Here is a 22,113-nt window from a genome sequence, read left to right as displayed (position 1 = left end):
ATTAGTGTCATTCTTCTCCTCTTTTCCAACCAGCTCACTTATAGAAAACAGACTGTTGTCGTTACTGGACTCTCCAGGTGACATGTTTTAGACAGACACTCCAACTTTTTCTTTAGAGTGCAAGAGATGTTCTTAAGTGATAAGACAGACTCCCAGGCCTCTTTCTTTTCAATAAAGAAGGAAAACCCTGCCAGAGTGCTTCTGGCGTAACCCCATTCATTTTTCCTGCAATGACAATTGATAGAGAATGAAAGCACCCTCTGGGACGTGGAGGATTCAGTTTCTTTGGCAGTGGGTTTGATTGGAAGCAAAACTAAATTATTCTACTTCAAAGGAGTGACTAAGGAATATTTTTCCTGAATGTCAAAAACATGCACATTAACCCAAACCAATCTTCACAAGAATCCTAAAGTGTTAAGATTGCTTAGCTAAAAAACAAAACCCAAAATCAAAACCAAACAAGTAAATCAAACTCAAAACAACCACAGTGTTACTAATCCAGGTACAGAAACTGGTCAACAGTACCTTAATATCAGTGGGTGAAGTGGGAGGGATGGCACAGGGGAAGGCTATCACATAGCATTCAGTAATGCTACCTGACACACTTACAATAGATATTCCTACAGGGGAAAAAAGTATACGACTATCATGTCTGCCTTAAAATCTCTAGTCTGTTTCTGTTGTTGCTAAACGAAACTTCATTACAACAATCATCATTTATCTATCATTTATTTCACTTAGGTGAGGTACTTCACATTGCTGTATTCACCTGTGTGTGCCCTCCACAGTTCCACCATTTGAATTATTTAATGTGCCTTTTTGGGGGAAAAAAATCCACATCATTTTTCCACATATACAAATAGCGAACACTGGTTTAACTAAAGTTTTTTGACAATTTATTAACATTGTTAGATTTGAGAAACAAAGTGAAGTTTTATTCAAAATGTAAACATTAAGATAATTTTAAAATGTTAGTGCTCACCAACAGTAAGAAAAGTCCTTTTTCTGCCTATTTTCATCCATATATTTATTTATAAATAATGCAATGAAAAAATGTTTTTGTCACTTGAGTCACCTGAAGAAGTTCTTATAATATTCTTGCACCATTATAAATAAAAGATGGGCACAGCCTCATACTCCAAGTTTTCAGCCATTACCATACCACATACTCCACTCAGAATGTTACGTGTGCATGACACAAATGATAATCCTGCTCTGAAATTGCTCATCATTATTACGAGGAAATCTCACAGACAGTAATTCCCAAAACTTTTAAGAGGATGGAAGGGAAAAAACCCACCACATAGAAATCTTGCACAAAATGCATGCCTGTATAGAAATACCCAAAATTGCTGTAGGAACAAGCAGCAAAATATAGCAAGGACAAATGCAAAGTTTATTCCACGTATACTACAATTAGTCAAGATGTTAGGGAAGTATCAAAATTTGTACTATTAACATATGGCAACAGTTTTATTCTTACAATACATTGCAATAGAGTTGCCTCACTGGAAAAGGCTTTTAAGCTGCAGACAGTGCAATTGCATTAAATCTTAATTCTTCTGGGTCACGTTCCATGAATTTCTTGCAAACTTCTATTGCATCCTAGGGGGAAAAAAGTACAAAATAAACCAAAATGAGAAACAGTAGAAATCATATTAAAAGAAACAAACAAAACACAACTGAAATGTGAAGATTGCTTTATCTAAAATGTGCTCAAAATGGATTTCTCCATAAAGGTTTACTAAATAGTGTGACAAACCTACATAAACTGTATTTCTGGTGTGCGTTACCATCACTCAAGATTACTTACAGTGCTCATATGGGCAGCTTAAAAGAGCAAAAGTTTTATGAAGGACCTTAGCAATGATGATTTTTGTGACTGAATATTACTCTGTGCAGCAGATGTGTTGCTTGTCTGACTCTAAATGAATCTCTGAAGTTTGCCTTAACTAGTACTGCTGCCTTCAGAATTCTTCCTTTGTTTCAAGATGAAGCTAAGATGGGTGGGGTAATTGAAAGTTTTTAAGTAATTCCTTCATCTAGCTTTAGGGTGCAATCTGGAGAACACATGTTATCAGCAAAAACAGGAAAAAATCACATGCAGAATAAGGAAAGCTTTAACCAATTTCTTCCCCTGTCCAAGCAAGCACAAATTGTTTGCAAACTTTACAGATATTAGTCTATGCTTCTAAACTATAAAATCATTTTGTATTTTGTTTGTTTTAGTTTCTCTGGTTTCTTCCTTTTGTAATGCTAACCCAGTCTGGATATCATAAAACTCAGATCTATGCATTGCCTTCTCTCAACTTCAACTTTGCATCATTCTGTGGGTATAACAGTTTATCCTCCCAACACAGTGTATCCCTTTCCAACTAATTTCTCAGCTCATGACACAAATAAGCACCCAAAAGAAGCTATGAAAGTGGAGAGGAATGATTATCAGCAAGGGTCAGAAAGGAAAGCAACTTCTGTCTAGCAGGATACTTAGCAAACTATAAACCAAAGGAAAGATAATAAAAAATTTCAAGTTTTCAATCTGCTAACTTCTTGTTAGAGGTACTAATTGAAAGGAGCAGGAGTATATGAAAATCTAAGCACAGAATATAAGCCAGTCTGATCTTGTGTTATAGTCAACAATTCTGACATTTATGTTATGATATTCTGTCATCCAGAGCCACAAGTTAAGTGTTCCAAAGTATCTCTTTTCAAACCTAATTTTGCCTCACTATCCACTCGCTCTATTCCTCATTCAACTATAAATATAGCTAGACTTGTATAGGTATTTTCATTTATCTATTTTATAAACTATGTGGAGATACAGCAAGAATTTTGTATAACACCATTTAAGAAGGTTGTCTATCCCTACCTCTAAAAAAGAATCGTCGCTTGTTTCCCCATGGTTTATTGGAAATGGCTTGCGCCCATCTGTTGAAAGACAAAGTGGGATTGAATAACACATTTATGAAATTATAAAAGCTTCGTTTTTCCAGTTAAAACTATTTAAACAGATTTTTTGTACTTCCACTTTCAAAAATTCTATCTCATTTTTTCATTAAGTTCACACATGCAGCTCCTGATCTCTCCACTGCTGACTGCCTCAGTATCGTTATATACAGTCTGTTGCTTTTAAAAATAATCCTATCAAAACGATGAAATGTTTTTCAATATTTAATTTGAAAACTTCAAAGCTGTAAGTTGCTGTTGTTTTAGTGCTGCTATAGTACTTCAGTTTTTCAAGTAGAGTAGAAAAATTTCAGCTACACCTGATGGATTTACACAGACAGACAGCTGTATGTCTGTGGTGTTTGACAGCTGTGATCAGGGACTCCACAACAGACCAGAGTAGCAAACCCACCATTCTGAAGAGTCTGGCATCACTGAAAATGTTTCTGTCATTTTAAATAAATTAGCAAACAAACCCAACAGCTCTAAGTATTAAGTACTTTCACAACATTTAAACAGGGTTGCTATAGGGGTTTTTTAATAGGTTTTTTTTCCCTTGCATTTCCAAGAGAATAATGCTTGCCATTCTCAGTATTTAAAAAAATAATTTCATTCATATAAATATGCTTCAGGTTACTTGCAAAGAGTTAACAGTATGAAAACTTATGTCAGGGTATCCTAAGTATTTCCAAAATCAAAATCACTTTGGGCTCTGTCTTCCCTGTAAAAGGCTTTTCCCTCCCCAAAGATGCCACCAAAGTTGACAACACTTCCAAACTATATTTTCCATAACTAAAAATAGATTTGATGTTAGAAAACTTTTGGATTTATATGAACAAGATGTTATTCATTATTGTAACTACCATGACTGAAGATACAAGGCAAAACCCTCAGAAAGTGCCAGAGAAACAGAACTGAATACCCTGCACTGTTGCAAGATAAGTTTACCTTAATTTGGGGGCTTTTTCTATTTCCATATTGGCAGAACAACATTTTAATCTCATGTGCTTATAAATAATGTGTTTTCTATGACAAAAACATCATATATATTTAATATCCATGTGCTTCCCTTAGCATTTTCTCCATGCCAAAGCCCATATGCTGCCCACACTGTTTGAAGCCAGTGAATCAACTGAATAATCTTCTTCTTCCAATCAATTGGAAAACCTTCCCTTTTCCTACTTTTAAGTCGTTTTGGTTTTTTTTTTTCCCTTCCTTCCGCTGGTACAGAGAGGTTATTTTAAGAACAAAAGAAATAGTACTATTGACATTCCACTGTGCAGCAGAACTAAATTCCTCTTCTCCTAATTTTTTATTTTAAGGAAAAATTCAAATGGAGTTTCTTGCACATCATACTGACAGAAAATAAGTAAACATCCTCATCATAGTATGTATGCATAAAAGCAGCATAAATTAATAGACAATGAAAATGTATCATCTATCATCATCAACCAAAAACAAGTGAAAGTCACCCCTTATGACTTGAAATTTAGAGCCATAAAATATTTATTGCGCCCTACAGTACTTATCTTTTTTTTCTAGTCCACTGACAGATACACAGCATCATAAAATACAAAAATGTGTGCCTATTGGTTATGACTTATCCCTGCTAATACCCCTTAGATCATCTAAATATTAACATAAGCACTTCTTGTATATGCTTATATATAAGCCATGCTTATGCCCCATGTTGTGATTATTTATCACCTGTTAAGGGCATTGCTTAATTACATGCCGATTTTCAAAAGATGAAAATCTTATCACCATAAAATACTGCAAAAATTACGTTAGGAAAGATCAGCAACTAGCAATTTTTAAATGCTGATCTGGTTGCTGGATTTCTGAAGAGCCTGCTGGAAAACCTAGTTGCCCAGCAACGTATTTAAGATGGGAGTCATTAGAGAATATCTGAGCCAAACTAAGTGCTACACAATCTGAAGGGGAAAAATAGCTGTATTTCAAAAAATAAGGATTACTGTTGCATAGTTAACTGTCTATTGACCACAAATAGTAGAGGAAAAAATGACCAGACTATCACAATTGAGTTGGAGAATGTTAATATCTCTCAGTACCCTGACTACATACCTTGAGTTTAAACAGTATCACACAATAATATAGCTAACATTTTTGAAGTGGCACACAGTTAATTCAATACTTCCACAAGCAGTTCAGGAGCAGAAATATAACAAATGTCCTGTGAAATTTTGAGTGTGTATCCATTTTTCTTGCTTCCTGTCCTTATAAATGCCCATAGAAGTTTGGAGGCAATCTAGTATTCTGTACCATTTTATCTTAATAGGATGAAGTTGAGGGAAGGAGAACAAAAAAAGCTTCCAAAAAACTGAAACAAAACAAAAAACCCAACTACGAGAAGGCGGCTGCAGTTGTTTGAAAGAAATCCCCAGACCTCTAAGATGCAGCTGAAAAGAACCTAAGCCCTACATAACATCAAGAAATCGCTCTGAAACTTTGACAGTTAACAGCATCATTTCTTGCATTTGTTTCAAACTAATGGAGAGAGTGGACAAAAAAGTGTTCTTACCCAATTCATAGAGATGACCACCTACATTAACTAAAGCAATAAAGTGAAGATCTACTTTTTCATCTATACTTGGTGCCTGCAAGACAAAACAAGACAAAAGGAAATTGTGTTTACTAAAACTCTTATTGTTAAATGATTAATGAGCACGTATCACCATAATATGCAAAAACCTGGACAAAAGAAATCACAATTGGGAAGCACATTCTGGATCTATACAGAATGGCAGAAGTCAAGTGAGGAACACTTTAGAATATAAAGAAACTGTCTGCAATGCATATATCAGTAAGAATCCATGCAGCAAAGTATCTGGAAGTATGTCCAATTATAGCTTGACATAAAAACTCTATTTTTCATTACTGAATTAAAAGTAACATCAGCTCAAATACATAAACATCAAAACCAGATTTTAATATAAATAACAAATTCTTCACTAAACTATCTCCCATAACAAAGTGATGAAGGACTCAACTCTGAACCTGTAAAATTTTAGAACTGAAAATACTCACTTGGTCAAAATAATTTTTTCCTCATAAGCCAACCCCAGTTAACCAGTTTCCTCTTCACAGGCAGTCAAAATAAACACATCTTAGGTGGGAAGGATAATAACCAGAAGTGCCCAGGCTGAATTTTCAAAGTGGCATCATACTCATCATACTCAGTAAGGACTGAAGTTCAGTGACAGCACCAAGTGACATGACATAAAAAATGGTTACAGTTAGTAAAGATCTACCTAGCCCAGTACTGTGCTGGCAACTACAGTGAGCAGCAAAAGCTTTTGCAGAAGTTTGGGGGCATGCACAGCATGCTGCTCCACCAATACATGTTCCCAGCACTCACTAAGCAGTGGTCTTTGAACCTGTGAGCAGAAGATCTATCATCACTTCTGAGCCAAAAGCCAATGCCACTGTTGTGCTCAATAGCAATTGATGGCTTTAATTCCTTATCTGTCTAGTCTGTCCAGTCTGCATCTGAACTTTGATCCATAATTTAACATGATACTGTTTTGAGCAAATGGAAAAAGGACTTCAGATTTTCTTCACAATCAAGAATCCAACTTGTGTGAAAATGTATTTTATGTAATTCTCCTTCATCTTTTAATTACTGCTAGGCTTACATGAATTTTCTAAGACTCCAAAAATGTAAAAACTTGCTAGAAGCAGATTAGAGTATAAAATAAGTTGTAGAACCTCAAAGTCATATAATCTTTTAAAGACTGGGTTCAAAATTTCCTTTTTGATGATGGCCATGAGAAAAAACTTTAAAAGGTATGTGGCAAACAACCAGAACAAGAGTGAAGGAGAAGAAGTCACCACAAGTCCTTGAAATATATCAAGAAGGCCGAAGAATGCAGCACTGTGGAGGAACTGCCAACAGCTTACAGAAATCCTGTGTAGCAAGCTCAAAAATGAGAAAAAAAGAAAAATAAAACAAAAAACCACACAACTTCCCCTCATCTCACTCTCATTTAAGATTTATTTCCATGACCAGTTAAAAGTGTGAAAGGCACAAATACCCTGTTTCATTATTGTTTCAAAGAGCCTAGAATGGAGAATAGGCATTCTGGACACTGAAGATGAGGCATCTATCAAAGGGGCAAGAGGATCTTTCCACCGGAAATTCAAGCAGTCTAAGTGAAATGGCCTTTGACAATTTTGTTTCACAGAAGGCCAAACAGAGCCATGACTTAGCAAAACCAAACAGCCCTAAGAACTTGACTTACCCAGTTGCAAACTTCAAAGGACCATGGGTATCTATAAAACCACATATGATAGTAGGTAACATGCAATGGCATCTTGTTATTACTGCTTTTTATCACCCAACTATTTACAGATATCTAAACTGTAGTGCTACAAGAGTGTGCAGGTAGGCAAGGTTGAGCATGCTTGTCAAATCCCACACTGTCACCTAATTCCCTTCACAGACATATCACTTCACAGCTGTTCACTTATCAATTAAAAATATCGGCGAAGAAATCGGGGTTTAAGAAATTTCAAGATTAGGGGAAAGACCGTTGCCAGTTAGTGTTACTTTAGGAAGGAAGTGGCTTACAAATTTAAAGCCTACATCTGAACATACTCTACCTGGGCTCAAGGTGACATGAAGTAGAAGAGTACATCACTATTTCAGAGGATTTTGAGATGTTCAGGAGTCAATTTTGACCACATTTAGAAACAAGCTACAGTTGCCCTTTTGACCATTTTGGGTGTTATGTTCTTTGTCAAATTCTAATAAACACCCTTTCTCTAGAGAAACACTACTGGCATGCTTGGAATGCTGAGCCTATATATAGAAAGAAGATGAATAAGGAAGCCATCAAAAAAAGCATGATTGACTTTTCATAAAGTTTACTTAGAGACAGACTCCTATAGAATCCTGCTGAGTTTTTGTACATGACTAATCTAAATAACATGCTTTCATTGTGCTATTGCCATAAACCGTGAGAAATGCTGTGTTTTTCATGTTTAATTCCCCAACCTTGTAGAGAAGGAAAGTGCCATGCCACTATTAAGTTTTCTACCGTATGTTCTAATGTACGGAGTCCCCCTCCATTGAGATTTCTTTTCATCTAATTTAGATAGCAGTAAAGTTGATCTGCTACATTTCTTGAAAAATTAGGATTTCAATAATTTTTGACAGAAAAATATTTGCATACTCATAAGCACAGAGAAACAATAGGGTTTGAATGGTCATGATGACCTAAAACTTTTTATTATAAAAATCTGTTGCTTAAAACTTAAGGAAACAAGTAACTGGATTAATCTTTCCCAATGTGATGAATCTGATTCAAAATCCCTCCACCTCTCCCCTTCTTAAGGTAAAACCCCCACAATACTTACACCATTATCCCAATCTAAATGTTGGTATTCAATTTTCATGCATTTGAAATCCTTTGATCTTCAAATGTTGCTAAGTCAAGACAAAACTGTTTGTCAAATTTATGTGCAACTCGTTTCTTTTCCAAAAAGCCTCATTTCGGGGACGAACTTACTGGAGGGAAAAAAATGGCCTTGGTCTCATGGATCCACTGAAAAAATCTCACCACACCCTGCTTAAAATTTATCTATGAAAGACTACATTATAAAAGCAGATTCAGTGTTATATTATAGATTTCAGGCAATTTCTTCCAACTATATCTTGTATTTTTATTATTCCCTTACACTTGCTTTTGAAAGGAAGAAGCAAAGCAAGAAGCCTCACAAGCCAGCTTAGCAGAATGCTTTGTAATACAGGTAGTGACTGGGAAAGGAAAAAAACGCTACTTGGTGTTAAGTCAAGAAACTGGCATCAGGAGTCTGTCAAGTTATTGAAGAGTACTGAAAAGATAGGGAAAAGACAATTTTGCAGAACCTTCAGAAATTAAAAAATCAGATACATCGAATTGAAAGATCATAACAAAAGCAGCTACAGTTTTAAGAGAAGAAAAACCTCAGAGGTTTATCTGTATGAATTCGCTCATAAGGAATTACAAGAAGCCAAAGGAAAAACATCCAAAAAAGAAGAATACTAGTTATGGTATAGATTCAATAAATTCTAAAGAAAAAGGGAAAAAGTGATGCAATTGCTGTTGAGTAGGTCAGACGTCTGTAACTTCCGTTTTGCAGCATGGGATGTGCTTGGGCAAACATACTGTGAAGGATTGTGAAAAGCATTTGGGTCTCTGTTAAACTACTGTGACTAGAACAAAGACCATTGGAATGATGGTCACAAGTTTTTAGCATGACTATTTCTGGCTTTTTCTCACAAAATAGTGACATCTCTATTCATACCCAATATACTGCAGTGAGTTTGACACATAAAAGGCAGCAAAACCTAAGGCAAGCAGATACTAAAAGAATAGATGAGCTAGAAGAGAAAATAACAAGGACTGAGGGAAAGTCAACATTACTAAACAAGCATACTGTTAGCTTACCTTAAAAATTTGTCACATCTGTTTCAGGACAGTATTTTCAATTTTTTCTCTTTATATTATATGTTCTTAGCTCATCTGGAGACCTAATCTAAAAATATGTATTGGGTCTGGCTGAGATGGAGCTCATTTTCCCAGAGCAGCCCTCCCAGTGCTGAGCTTTGCATTGGTAGCTGGAGAGGTGCTGATGACAGCCCAGGGCTTTGGCCACTGCTGAGCAGCGCTGGCACTGCCTCCGTGCCCTCCCTCCAGCGTTTCACCCTCACCAGTAGGATGGGAGTGGGCAAAATCCTGTGAGGGGACACAGCCAGGACAGGTGACCCAAACTGACCAAAGGGGTGTTCTGTACCATATGAGGTCTGCTCAGCACTAAATGCTGAGAAAGGAGGAGGAAGAGGGGACAGGCATTAGTTATTCTAACATTTGTCTTCCTGGCCAACCACTACACATACTGAAGACTGGCTTCTCAAGATGTGTCTGGACATCTCCTGCTGATGGGAAGTACAGAATAAATCTTTTGTTTTCCCCTGCTTTCATGTGAAGCTTTTGCTTTACTGAACGGCCTTTATCTTGACATATGAATTTTTTTCTCTTATTTTCTCCCTGCCCTGGTCTGCAAAGGACGGAAGTGACAGAGCAGCCTGGTGGGCATCTGATGTCCAGCCAAGATCAACCACCATCGAAGTCAAGGAAAGTTTTCAACTAGGAAAAGTGGTTTTATTTAAGGAACCTAGAAAAAGTCTCCCAGCATCAAAACTTTTGCTCTAAATTCTGAAATCATCTTTTTTCTATTTGTCAATGTTTTAGCAGTACAAATGTACTCAAAACTACAAGAAAGTTCAACTCTTCTTTTAAACACAATATATAGGATATTCACCCCCCACCCCTTAAATTCAAGAGAATAGATTTCTTAATAAAAGCAATACTAAAATGTTCATACATTTCTCATACATTAGCCTCATGCAGTGCTGAGCAGTTCAGCCTCTTTGTACACCTAGTGGAATATCAGAGCTGTACTATACTATTTCTTGAGAGGACATTAAGTACTGCCTTGTCATTCAAATCTTACCAAGCCAACTGAGACAGCTTTAATGCCAAAAATGCGGTCTTGTTTCTTACATATTAAACTAATTTAAATACGTTGTGTGTTCTTGATTTTCTTGTAAGGCATGTTATACAAAAGTGGAAAGATGAAAACAATATTTAGTTACCAATACATATCAGACTATATCGTATTCACTGATAAATCTTTGTGTATAGGCCTTGCAATTTTTATCTGTTGGATGAAGACAGGACATCGGGGAAATTAAGGTATAATATTTTAAATCCTTTTTGAATCAAGCTTCTGTTTTGCCAGAGCTGTACTGAAAGCTCAATTAATTTTCTAAACATTTTTAAAGCAAATGCTCACTACTAGTGAATGAGGACTTGTTTTTAGACATTTTCTGAAGTTAATAAAACCCTCAGCTTGGTTTTCTGCTATAATGACAACAGCTTATCCTGTAATGTCCATCTTTAGACAAGTCATCGTTTATTTACTGTTGAAGTAAACTCATGTTCAATTAATGCTTTTGTTCTAGGTAGGCACACTCAAGCTCAAGTCTCCTTCAATAAGTCTTTTCTTAACAACAAGCACAGATAAGTCAAATTCAAATAATGTCACAGTTTCAAATTACAGAAATATGACATAATTTTCCATGGTTTGCTAAACAATAAAATCCCCAAGTAAAATGTCAGATGTTTGTCAAAGTCAGCGAAAAAAAATGAGGGGTAAGAAACATGAGTTGGGAAGAATTAAGTCTGTGCTTAACTTCACGCCTCCTCAGATCTCAAAATATTTAACTAGTTCCAAATGATAACATCAAGAATGTTCCATAGTTCTGAATTACATGAGAGCTAGATACTTAATAAAAGCAATTACTATTCACATGAAGAGAAAGGAATCTGGGAAAAGGCCTCATCTTGAGATATTTATCAGAATAAAAATACAAAAGCTATTAAAAAGTGGAAGCATTTGACACTAATTTTTAATAGCAGTAAAACACTGAGGATTTCCACATGTGCAAAGACACATCTGAATGAAAAAGAAAATTATCTGGACCACAGTCAGAGTAGTTATTTCACCTCTGTAAAAAATCCAAGCATTTCAAAGAAGAATTTCCAGGAATAGAGTTAAAATGTGATCAGTATCAAAGAATGATAAAAACAAAATCAATGCCCCAGTTTTTCTACATACCAAGATTTATTTTTCTATTCACGTATGCACTAGAAGTGTGATCATTCCTTAAAAGCAGGATGAAATAGCACTAGAAGAGACTTTCAGTTCAGTGTTTCTGCTGGTGGCCATCAGGCCATTTAGAAATATTGGCTACTCTGTAGATATAATTTTTTTCCAGATTTTCAAGAGATATTTGTGGTCTGTGAGCGAAGAAGGAAAAAAGTTTATGTATTTGATGACAAGCTTTTCTTATTGGAACATCTTCCCATTCAACTACAATGTTTGCCTACAAACTAGATGAAGAAACAAGATGTCAAGTGAGAAAGTAAACAGCCCCTTGGGATTAAAGAAAACATTTTACCACTACTGAAATACGCAGGGACTATTAACCAAGAGCTAGTGAAAGAAAAGGAGACTAGGTTTGCGGTATGAGAACTTAAAACCAGGTCTCAAACACAGAAGAAATAATACCATGTGGCAAAAAATTAGAAGCTCCTTGGTTTAGCAGATCCAAATGAAAGATCATGAAGATGAGGTGAAAAGAGGAGGCTGGATGTGGAGCCTATGGCAAAAAAAAGCACCAGGTTCATGAAAGGCAAACTTCTTCTATGCTTTGAAAATGATTTGGCATTTTTATGGAATCAAAAATACCTGGACAGCAAAGCATGGAATGATGTACTTTTGCTGTCTGACATGGTTGGAAAGGGAAAAAATAAACCAGAAAGAAAGAAATCCTAAGAATGGTTGAGAAAAGACCCCAACAAAATATGATGCCTTGAAGACTGAAGCTACATGGCAGAAGGCCAGTGTTGTCAGAGTAAGAAAAGACTGAAGATGGACTACACTTACAACAGAATGAAGCCCGACAGATGGAAGGCGTATCAAGGGCCGCCACCGACGCAGACGGATTGACGGACTGGGAGCCTTTGCAGGACCTACATGATTACGTTTGGCCCAGGAGAGGGATGCAGAGTGACACAATGGTGAGGCCTTCGTTCTGCTGTGGCTAACCTGAGGCTGCGATGAGCATGGTGGTGAAGACAGCGAGGACGATGACGACTACATAAACATTAAAAAAGAACATACTTAGCCCACTTAAACTTGAAATAGCATCCCTGCAACTGCAGCAAATAGCAACTGCAAAAGTGTCCACTATTGAGTATATTGTCCTTTAAATACTCAAATCACACATACAGTAATCAAGAATGTGTTTAATTCAAATGAGAAGATGAAACAACACTGCAAATAAGCAGACATTGTTCAAATCTGAAGTTTATAGTCAGATAAGCTAGAGGTTATTCACACCCAGGGAACTTCACAATATGAACACAAATTAACTGACTCATTCAAGAGACAGAGTGTTGGAAAGTAAGGAGGGAGGGGATTTAAGCATCATTTAATGGAAGAAATAGTTAAGAACAGAGAAATAATCAGTTTTGTCTACAGCTACAAAAGCTGTGAGCAACAGTTCTTTGGCAATTTGGAAAAGCTAGATTGTGCTACTCTGGGATTTAAGATGAACCAAGTAGCTATGGTAACAGAACCCAGAGTTTCTTTACTGTTCCATGTCTAACATAAAAGGAAAGCAAAGGAAAAAGGAAGCTTACCGTGGTGAGGTATGCAACTTCCTAAGTTTTTCACCTATTCTTCTAAAATAGCAGGCCAGTGGCAGTACTGCCATTAACACTCAGGATCCCTTTAGTATCCGTGGAAGCAGTAGGACTATGTTAAACCATTCAAATTGTTACTATTAGAAGAAAGACCATAGAAGTATTAAAAATGACTCTCAGCTCCAACTGACAAAGTTATAGTAAATATATTAAGACCAGAAAGGACCATTGTGATGATTTAGTTTTGATCTTCTGTCCCACACAGGCCACAGGACCAAACAAGTTAAAGTTTTGCTTGGATCAGAGCATACTCATAAAACAAACATTCAAGCATAAATTTTTTTTTTCTACTGAAAAAAATCAGAATACAAAATTCAATCAATCCTGTCTATAGCTACAGAGACAGTAAGTAGCATATTCATACGGTTTACTAAAATACATAAATGAAAATGCAACCTTTTTAGTCCTGTTCAATGATGACATAACATGCACAGTAGATTACATTATTCATCTGGCCACAATGTCAAACAAGGAGCTCATCTTCAGCATTTCATCCACTATTATCTTGGAATATATAAAATTTCCCAGTGTTATCTAGAGCCTTTCAGAGAATCCCTCACCTTCTGGCAAGAAATTAAGTTAATCTTTTGTGCTAATTACACAGCTTTTATTTGGCCTCAGAAGAACACTCCTTTGTTTGAAACTAATCTAAAGGGCAATCCATATTGTTCTGTGTTGATGTCTTGTGCTTTACTATCTCTTGATCTTTTTCCACTGCCTGTAGGTTTTGGAGTGTATTTTAATCACAGAATCATGGAATGGTTTGGATTGGAAGGGCCCACCTTAAAGATCATCTAGTTACAATTTCTACCATGGGCAGAGACACCTTCCATTACACCAGGTTGCTCAAAGCTCCACCCAAACTGGCCTTGGACACTTCCAGGCATGAGTCACCCACAACTTCTCTGGACAACCTTTTCCATTGCCTCACCACCCTCAGAGTAAGGAATTTCTTCCTAATGTCTAATGTCCAATGTCTAATCTAAGTCCACTGTCATTCAGTTTGAAGCCATTCCCCTTTGCCCTGTCACTACATGCCCTTGAACAGTCTCCACTCTCTTGAGGAAGGCTGCAATCCAGTCACCCTGCTATTGTCTTCTATGTCACCAACAGACTGTTTAATAGTACAGGTCTCCCTGCAGACACCCACAAGTTAACACAGGAACTCATCACTGACACCCCACTTATCTGCCCTGAGACCTGCCAAGTTAGGGCAGGCAGAATAAAAGCTGCAGTTCCTTAAGGGATGCCCCAAATAATGCTTTCAATGGAATGACTCCAGTACGGCCTGTGAGAACCAAGCATTAGATAGCTTTTCTAAAAAAAATTTATTTTCATTCTTATTAGTCAAAATAAGTCACTGTAGTGCCACTACTTTCTTTCATTTACTTTCTTTATCTTATTTATTATTTTTGAAGCAACTAATCTTAGTTCTCTTTTTTTTTTCTTTTTCCTGTCAAGAGTGGGACAACGAATTGGCTCTGTCTGCTCCTATATTGCTGACCTTAAAGAAGAAAGATAGGGTTAGGAATTCTTCATGAAGAGCAAGCATCAAGTACCGTAGAAACTGCAGAGCTCAAACACAATCATGGAATGTTACCAAGTCTGATAACCTGTCCAGAGAACAGAGTTTTCCACAGGTTTGTCACAGTTTGGTTTCCTCCTCTAATTTCAAGCATTCTGATCCACCCTCTACATGTCACCTGCTCCCCATAAGAGAACAAAACTAGAAAATCTTCAATCCAAAAATGGAACTACACTAATAAAAAGGAATTAAGCAATGGCAATAATGGCTATTACAGTTTATCTATTCTACTGACAGGTTTTTTTCATATTTTTCACTTGAAGAACTGATCTAAAATGAGAGGGTTTACATTTAGATAATGTATCAGATAGCTTTAAAAATGATCTGTTCTCAGCTCAAGAAAATTTAAAAAGATGACTGATAAAAGACTGCTTCTAGAATTCCTCATAGTCCACAGACCTCTCAATAGAAGGAGGAACCTATAAGATTAGAACTTGCTGTCAGGAAGAAATTTAAGACCTTTGCTGACTAGACAGTTCATGACAAAAGGCAAGACACACTTGCATGTTTTACAATTTTGTAAGCTGCTGCCATCATAACAGACAGGATTGATAAGTCTTCTAAGAATCTGAATTATCGTATCTTTTTAGTGAGAAACAGTTAAAAAAAATGAAACCAAAAACCTTGCTTAGAGTATGATACTCTGATGCATTCCATTAACTGGAAGCTGTTAAGCTGTTTGCTCTGAAAAAATTCCTGGTTTTTTAGGACTCCTGTATAATTACTGTGAAACCATTTATAAGATTTTGAACAATACCAAATTTAAGAATTGTTTAATAGTTCAGGAATGATCACAACATTGAAAGAATTTTTAGAGAGCTTTTTTTTAGTTTTGTTACTGTTTTTACCACAAGTCTATACTTCTACCATTCTTTATTGCACTTATTTGTTTTCTGGCTGATATCATTAAAATAAAAAGAAAATATTAAAAATACCTCTTGCCTGAATGTAATGAGACCAATAATTACTTCAGTTTTTCAAACTGAATTTACATCATAGAATGCCATTTAGGGCAACTAATATTTTAGTATTTCTAGTTAGTATTTGTCCTGATTTTTCCATTGACTGAATCTTTTTATCCTTTATTTCCTGTATTAGTAGGTCCTCTAGTGAGGGGGATCTCTCAACTAAGAGAACGAGAAACTTTCTCTCCATTAAAAATATATTGAAAATATATTTTTGCATCTGTAAGAGGGGAATTTCAGAAGACAGTACCTTATTCCAGGAATTCTGGAAAAGCAAACTTAATACTGGATTATGGCTAATTAACAAGGCTGTAATAACCAGAAAATTCTATGCATTGTTTTAATAATAAGCACAAATTAAGCTATGTGAACTGAAGTTGTTTTCAAATGAATATTAAGAAAAACTTAAATTAGAATTATATGCCAATATTGCTATGAAATTAATGTTAAATACACATTTCCAAATAAAGAATACATTCGTACATTTCACATTTAATTTAAAATATTGAAGACAAATCCTAACTTGAGACACCCTATTCAAACAAAACATATTAACAGCTAGAAACTGCAGAAAAGAGAGAATTAGCCTAACTTCACAAGAAGAAAAGGTCACAGGAGCATATTCCAGTGTTGAGAATTATAACAGGTCAACTATCTGAAGTGGTAAAACAAAAGCCCCGAAATAGAATTGAATGTTATTGTCATATAAACCAGTAAGCACATCAAGTTTATTGTCTGAAATGCAAAAAAATACATTATGAAAAAGTTAAAAGCTTCATGGAGTAGGTCCAGAAAATATTCAGGCAATTACCATCTGCCCCAATCTAAAACTCATTCCTATATATAGATGTTACTAAAATCTAAGATCTAAAAGGAATCACATACAAAGTTTGTCAGGCACCAAGAGCTGTGCTTTCACATATACTTAAAAGAGCCTAAGTTTGATAGTACCAAGGAGCTCATGGCTTGGTTCACACCTAAACCTGTCAAGTTCTAGAAAGAGGGATCTGTTTGCTCATCTTGTTTGTGAAACCAAATTCAGCAAATTATTTCAGTTCACATGTAATGCACTGAAGACCTAACAGGACAAAGCAACATCTGGTATTGCATGACCATTTCTAAAGAGAAATACATATTATTGATTAACTTGCTACTTGATGCAAAAAAATTCATCTGTCTGGAAATTCAGGTTCAGAGCATCCTCGCAGTGAAAAGTTCAAGCCCATGGTACCTTCCTCTTTGGAAGCTTCCCTGCCTATCAGCTCACAACCTGTGCTAGAACAGGGGCTTTTCTTCTTTCCTCCATTTTCAGGTTGTGTCACTGTGTAGAATGAAATGCCAGCTACACTGAGACAGAGAGAAAATGAGCTTTAACTGCGTAACAACGTCTGGAAACTTGGGAAACAGAAGGAGATAGCATACTTTAAGTCCTGGTCATTGTTTCATAGGCACAAGCCTGGGATCAGAGGCCCTGTCACATGTTCTACATCTGCTCAGTTGCATTGTTCTATAAGCATGCAGGGACTCCTCCCAGCATGCTGTTCAATATAGTTCCTATACAGTAATCCCTGGAGCAGAGATGGGAGAAGGTTGAAGCATCAATAAAATGTACAACTTTTCCAGCCAAGTGGGCAATATAAGGGTTATTACAGCCTTAAGTTTCTTTTCAGAGAGGCTGTACTTAGTATCTATCAATCACTTTTCCCCACCACCTTTTGAAGCCCTGTTTTTCTTAAATAATTGCTCATTATTGAATTAAACACAGGATTTTAAAGGGTCTGTACTCAGTTAAAACTGTATTCTTCTTCCTTAGTCATTATCATTACTGGGTTTTTTACACACAAATTAAATCTATATAATCACACTGTCTGAAAAAATTCCTCCTCTTTACTTCACAAGGATTTTCAATTTCTCAACAGCATTTCAAGCCCATGTTGGTGGTGGTCGTGAAATCCTGAGAGACATTAAGTTCCTTCAAGTTTTTATAAAAAGATAAGCAGCCAGACAGAGGAGAAGAGTCTGACAAAGGAAGAATTTCACAGAGGCAGAAGATGCTTCATGAGCTCATCTCCAACAATACACCACAGAATTCAAATGAACTAGAGACATTGTTTCTATTTCAACTGCAGGAAAAGTTTGTTCCTAACTAGATATTCCTCATATGCAACAAAAGTCTGACCAAACTCCAGTCCTCACAGACCTACTTGTTTTGCCAACATTACAACTATCACATCAATATGTATTGAGACTGAGATTACAGACCAAACTGGGCTACATTTGCTAGCAGATCAACATCTGCACCAGTCAGTTTAGTTAGTCCTTCTGCAGCTGGTAAAAAAATATTTACAGTATTCTCCACATAAGTTTTACCTATGATTAAGAATGGACAATATCCTAAGAGTACTACTTTGCTAGATATATGGGTAAAGACAAGAAAAATGGTGAGATCAGAGCACCCCAAAAAAATCTTTCCAAAATTAGTGGTAATTTATCGCTCCCTGAAGACTTAAAATTAAGTTCTATGGTCTATGTTAGGCAAAAGTCAACCTAGATTATCACAATGGTGATTTCTGTGATCAAAAAAAAGTGGAATCACAAAAAAAAAATCTAAGGTTAGGGAGCTCTGCAAAAGCTAAATTACTCAGATTGGTTTTTTCATATAGCTTTCCCTTCACAAAAAAAAATTTTTTAATAAATTGAACATCATCGTTGCACACCAAATACTGTATTTTGGAGTGCTTCCTTGAGCAAAGTCAGTTGATACAATATCAATTCTCTGAGTAGTTTTAGCCCACCTTCTAGCTTCAGTCATATTGGTACAATGTTGCAACTCTTAAGAATTGTAAATTCTTTTAATTTTCTCCTTCCAAATTACTGGTTTGATAAAGGGAAAAAAAAAAAAAAAGAAAGAGAGCCAAATCATTTTCTCTTCTGCCTAAGGGCAAGAGGCTGACTGTGAACTCAGCCATCACCTGTCACACATGGCTATACCCTACTGCTTTCTATCTCTTACAGATAGTGCAAGAACAGCACAGGAAGCATTATGGATTGGAGAGATGCAAAAAAAACCCAAACAAACAAACAAAAAAACTAAACAAACTTATGGCAGTTGATTGGTAGAGATGTTGGATGCAAAACTGTAGAAACATTTTTTTCACTTCTGTTATTTATTTATTATAAGTTTGTTATTTAAATCCATGGGTGGCTTTATGGGTGCGAATATCCTCTATAGTTACATTTCATCCTAGGAATCAGAACTGCTTCATGCAGATTTTATGTTTAAGCATAAGATCCAGAATAACAATTCTACTGTATTAATACCTTATTTGCAATTTGCTCAGTATAGAAATCAGGTTAATGCATGTCTCAAACACTAACATGTTAGATAACATGGCAATGCAATAAATCACAAACTAACCAAGCACAATTTCCAAAACATTTCACATGATTCTAGTAAGCTCTTTCTTTCCACTTTTACTTTGTAGACTGTAAAAGAAAAAAAGTCATAGCTAAAATTTTTAGGCAACTTCACCATCTTTACAGGAGAGATTATATGCTTGTTCTCTAAAGCTAAGTCAAAAATCACATATGAAACAATTACATAATTGATTTTATATTCCCTCAAGATGCAAATGTTTCTTTAGAAGACTATGGATTATTCAGAAGAAACATCAAGGAATATGGGTGATTTAAGAAAAAAATCCCACCATATGCTCTTGGCAGGAGCAAAAGGGAAGCTCTTTATGTTTCTTCTCTAACAATAAATTGTAATGCCCCAGGGAACCAGAGATCTTTGAAAGTTCAAGTTTTATAGCAGTTGGGAACAGAGTGCATTGATTCTACTTAGCTCTTGCCAATGTTAACGACTGTTACTGTGATCAAAGTCTAACTTCACGCATTCCAAGCAAGATTATAGTTCTCCAGGCACATGAAACAAGTTTACAGACTACAGTTTGCAGTTATGTTTTGAGTTAAAGAAGAAATCAAGCTGTGGTAGTGTTTTTAGAGGCTGTCAACTTCAATCCATGTTAAAAATATTCCTGATCATACTTGTGAACAAAAAGTGTATCTAAGTAAACACACTGATGTGTGCCAGTATTTCAGCTTTTTGTGAATATCTGAGACATGTTCTTATTTATGATTTTTGACTCTCTCAGTATAAACACCAGTTTTGATTTTCAAAGGCTGATTTTTTATCAGTATTTTTGATAAAGGTCTAATGAGGTGCAAGAATGTTGTTGCCATTTGAAATAGCATCTGAGATGTTGCACCTCAGTCCATTCAATTCTGAGTCTCATTTCACTCAACATACAATTCCAGTAGCCAAAGCTGTCAGCTGGGAAATGGATGTACAAAGGGTACTAAAATAACCCAAAAGGGAGGAGTTACAGAACAAAGGCAGTGTTTTTTGTGCCCTCCCTTAATAGTTGATACATTTTATCCTGCAGTTCTGTTTTCTTCCATCTTCCTCTTCTTAAACACTGTAGGTTACACTTTGTTTAGATGGACATTCTCATCAGCCTCTAAGGAAGAGGGAAGAAAATACATGAAAGTAAGAGCTCTTAATTTTCTCCTAAGAATTTAGGTCATGAACAAAATCAAAAGCTCTTATTACTCTCTAGCCAATACCCAATACAGGTACTCTATACTCTCTAACCAATATCAAGCATAGGCATTTCAAGTGGCCATATCACTTGTGTGTATTTGCTTGATTGAAACATCATTTTGAGCCATGCTGTAGTAACACTTCAAGAAGTGAACTTCCCAAAGACCAGAGAACACATTCTACTAAGCAGTAATGTATAAATGTTGCTAAAAGTCCCTTGTCCAAAATAAATTTTAACTGCATCACAAAAGTGGCTCCATATGCCACAAGTACCACAGGACATAATAAAAAGTTCACTTTATCACTTGTACTTTACATCAAAAAGTGATATGGAAAGCTATTGCCAGCAGCTAGTGATACTTTGATGTCTCACTAACAGCTTGCCAATCACTTAACAGCACAATTATTTGCTATTCACAAAAGCTGATCTGAATCTAGTCTGTTAAACTTTCTCCCATCTTCCCAGGAGTGTGCCTGTAAACCCTCTGTGCCAGCATTAGCTCCTACAAGACTACAGGATCAGCTGTTTCAGGAAACTGTTTGGGAAGCCCATTAAGATACTGCAGGAAACCTAGCAATCCAAAATTATTTTAACAGCCAGAGATACACACAGCTGGCTAAAACTTAAGATACTATTGCCAAAATAGGACTTGAACAGGAGAAAAGCATGTCAAAGCCTTGAGAAATGCAGAAATTGAACACAAATTATTCTCTGGATCTAATTCCTTGCCTAAAGGCCAATTAATTTTTTTTTTAAAAATTCTGTGGCATAGCTTGTAATTTTCCTTACTGTAGAATTGAGCTGTAATGAAGTACAGTTGCAAAAGTACTGGATATAGTTGCCAGTAATATGAGAGCAGAATGAAAGTATCATCCACTCAGATTATTATATTCACATATTAAAAAGGTAATTTATTTCAAGAATCAGTACAGATAATATTTTATACCTTTGATGCCTTAAGTTTTAAGTTTTTCTATTCTGCTTGGATGTGCTTTTCTGATGTGCTAGGGTGATGAAGACAAAACAGTCCTATTCCAGTCGAGAACTCAAGGACAGTTTCTCCAAACTTCAGACTCTAAGCATAAACAATGTGGAAAGAGAAGCGCAGGTTTATGCAAATTAACCAAAACCTATAAAAGTGTGAGATTTTGTGACCAAGCCCTCCTTTGCTTCCATCTTGGAGCCATCCAGGCAGGGGCCACAACTGTGGTACTCATACTGCTAGGGTGTGGCTTTTGTAGGCCTTTTGTAGGCCTCTCAATAAGTACCCATTTTATTCCCCTCAACTCTTTGTGTAACCTGTGTTCCAGCTCCCCAAGGCATCACCTGGAATAACTTCCCTGAAGCATGTAATTCTTTAATTGAGCCAAACAATTTCTACTGGCTTATTTCTACACAAAGTGTGCCTTTGCATTTTCCTCCTCTCCTATTCTCCGAGGCAACTATATAGTAACTTTATATTATTAATGCAAATTAGGGGGTAGAATACAAAATAAGTTTCTTCCCCCTCCAATTTCAAAATTCATTTACTCTGCTACAGACTCTAGACCTGGACGTCTTTCTCATTTAATAATGTTTTCCTGTTCTCAAAAAATGTTCCCCTCAGATTTTCTAATCTGTTACTTGCAAATAGTTACTACAATTGTTTGAAAGTAAGGGAATGCAAGATTGCA

General features: G+C 36.1%; 1 protein-coding gene across 3 annotated transcripts in view; it reads right to left on the bottom strand.

The window, feature by feature from the left end:
• Window positions 1-713: 713 nt before the first annotated feature.
• The window catches only part of UCHL3 (ubiquitin C-terminal hydrolase L3), a 40,832-nt gene continuing 19,432 nt past the window's right edge, over window positions 714-22,113 (bottom strand). For all 3 annotated transcript variants that reach the window (XM_014870965.2, XM_088159754.1, XM_014870966.2), the window contains 3 exons: window positions 5,489-5,564; window positions 2,870-2,928; window positions 714-1,605 (listed from right to left, as the gene is read on the bottom strand). In XM_014870965.2, coding sequence (XP_014726451.1) covers window positions 1,522-1,605; window positions 2,870-2,928; window positions 5,489-5,564 — 219 coding nt within the window. In that variant the 3' untranslated portion in view covers window positions 714-1,521. The remainder of the gene's footprint in view (window positions 1,606-2,869; window positions 2,929-5,488; window positions 5,565-22,113) is intronic.

This window comes from Sturnus vulgaris, chromosome 2 (assembly GCF_052056855.1).
Source record: "Sturnus vulgaris isolate bStuVul1 chromosome 2, bStuVul1.hap1, whole genome shotgun sequence".
Lineage (NCBI taxonomy): Eukaryota > Metazoa > Chordata > Aves > Passeriformes > Sturnidae > Sturnus > Sturnus vulgaris.
This window is presented reverse-complemented; position numbering and strand designations above follow the sequence as displayed.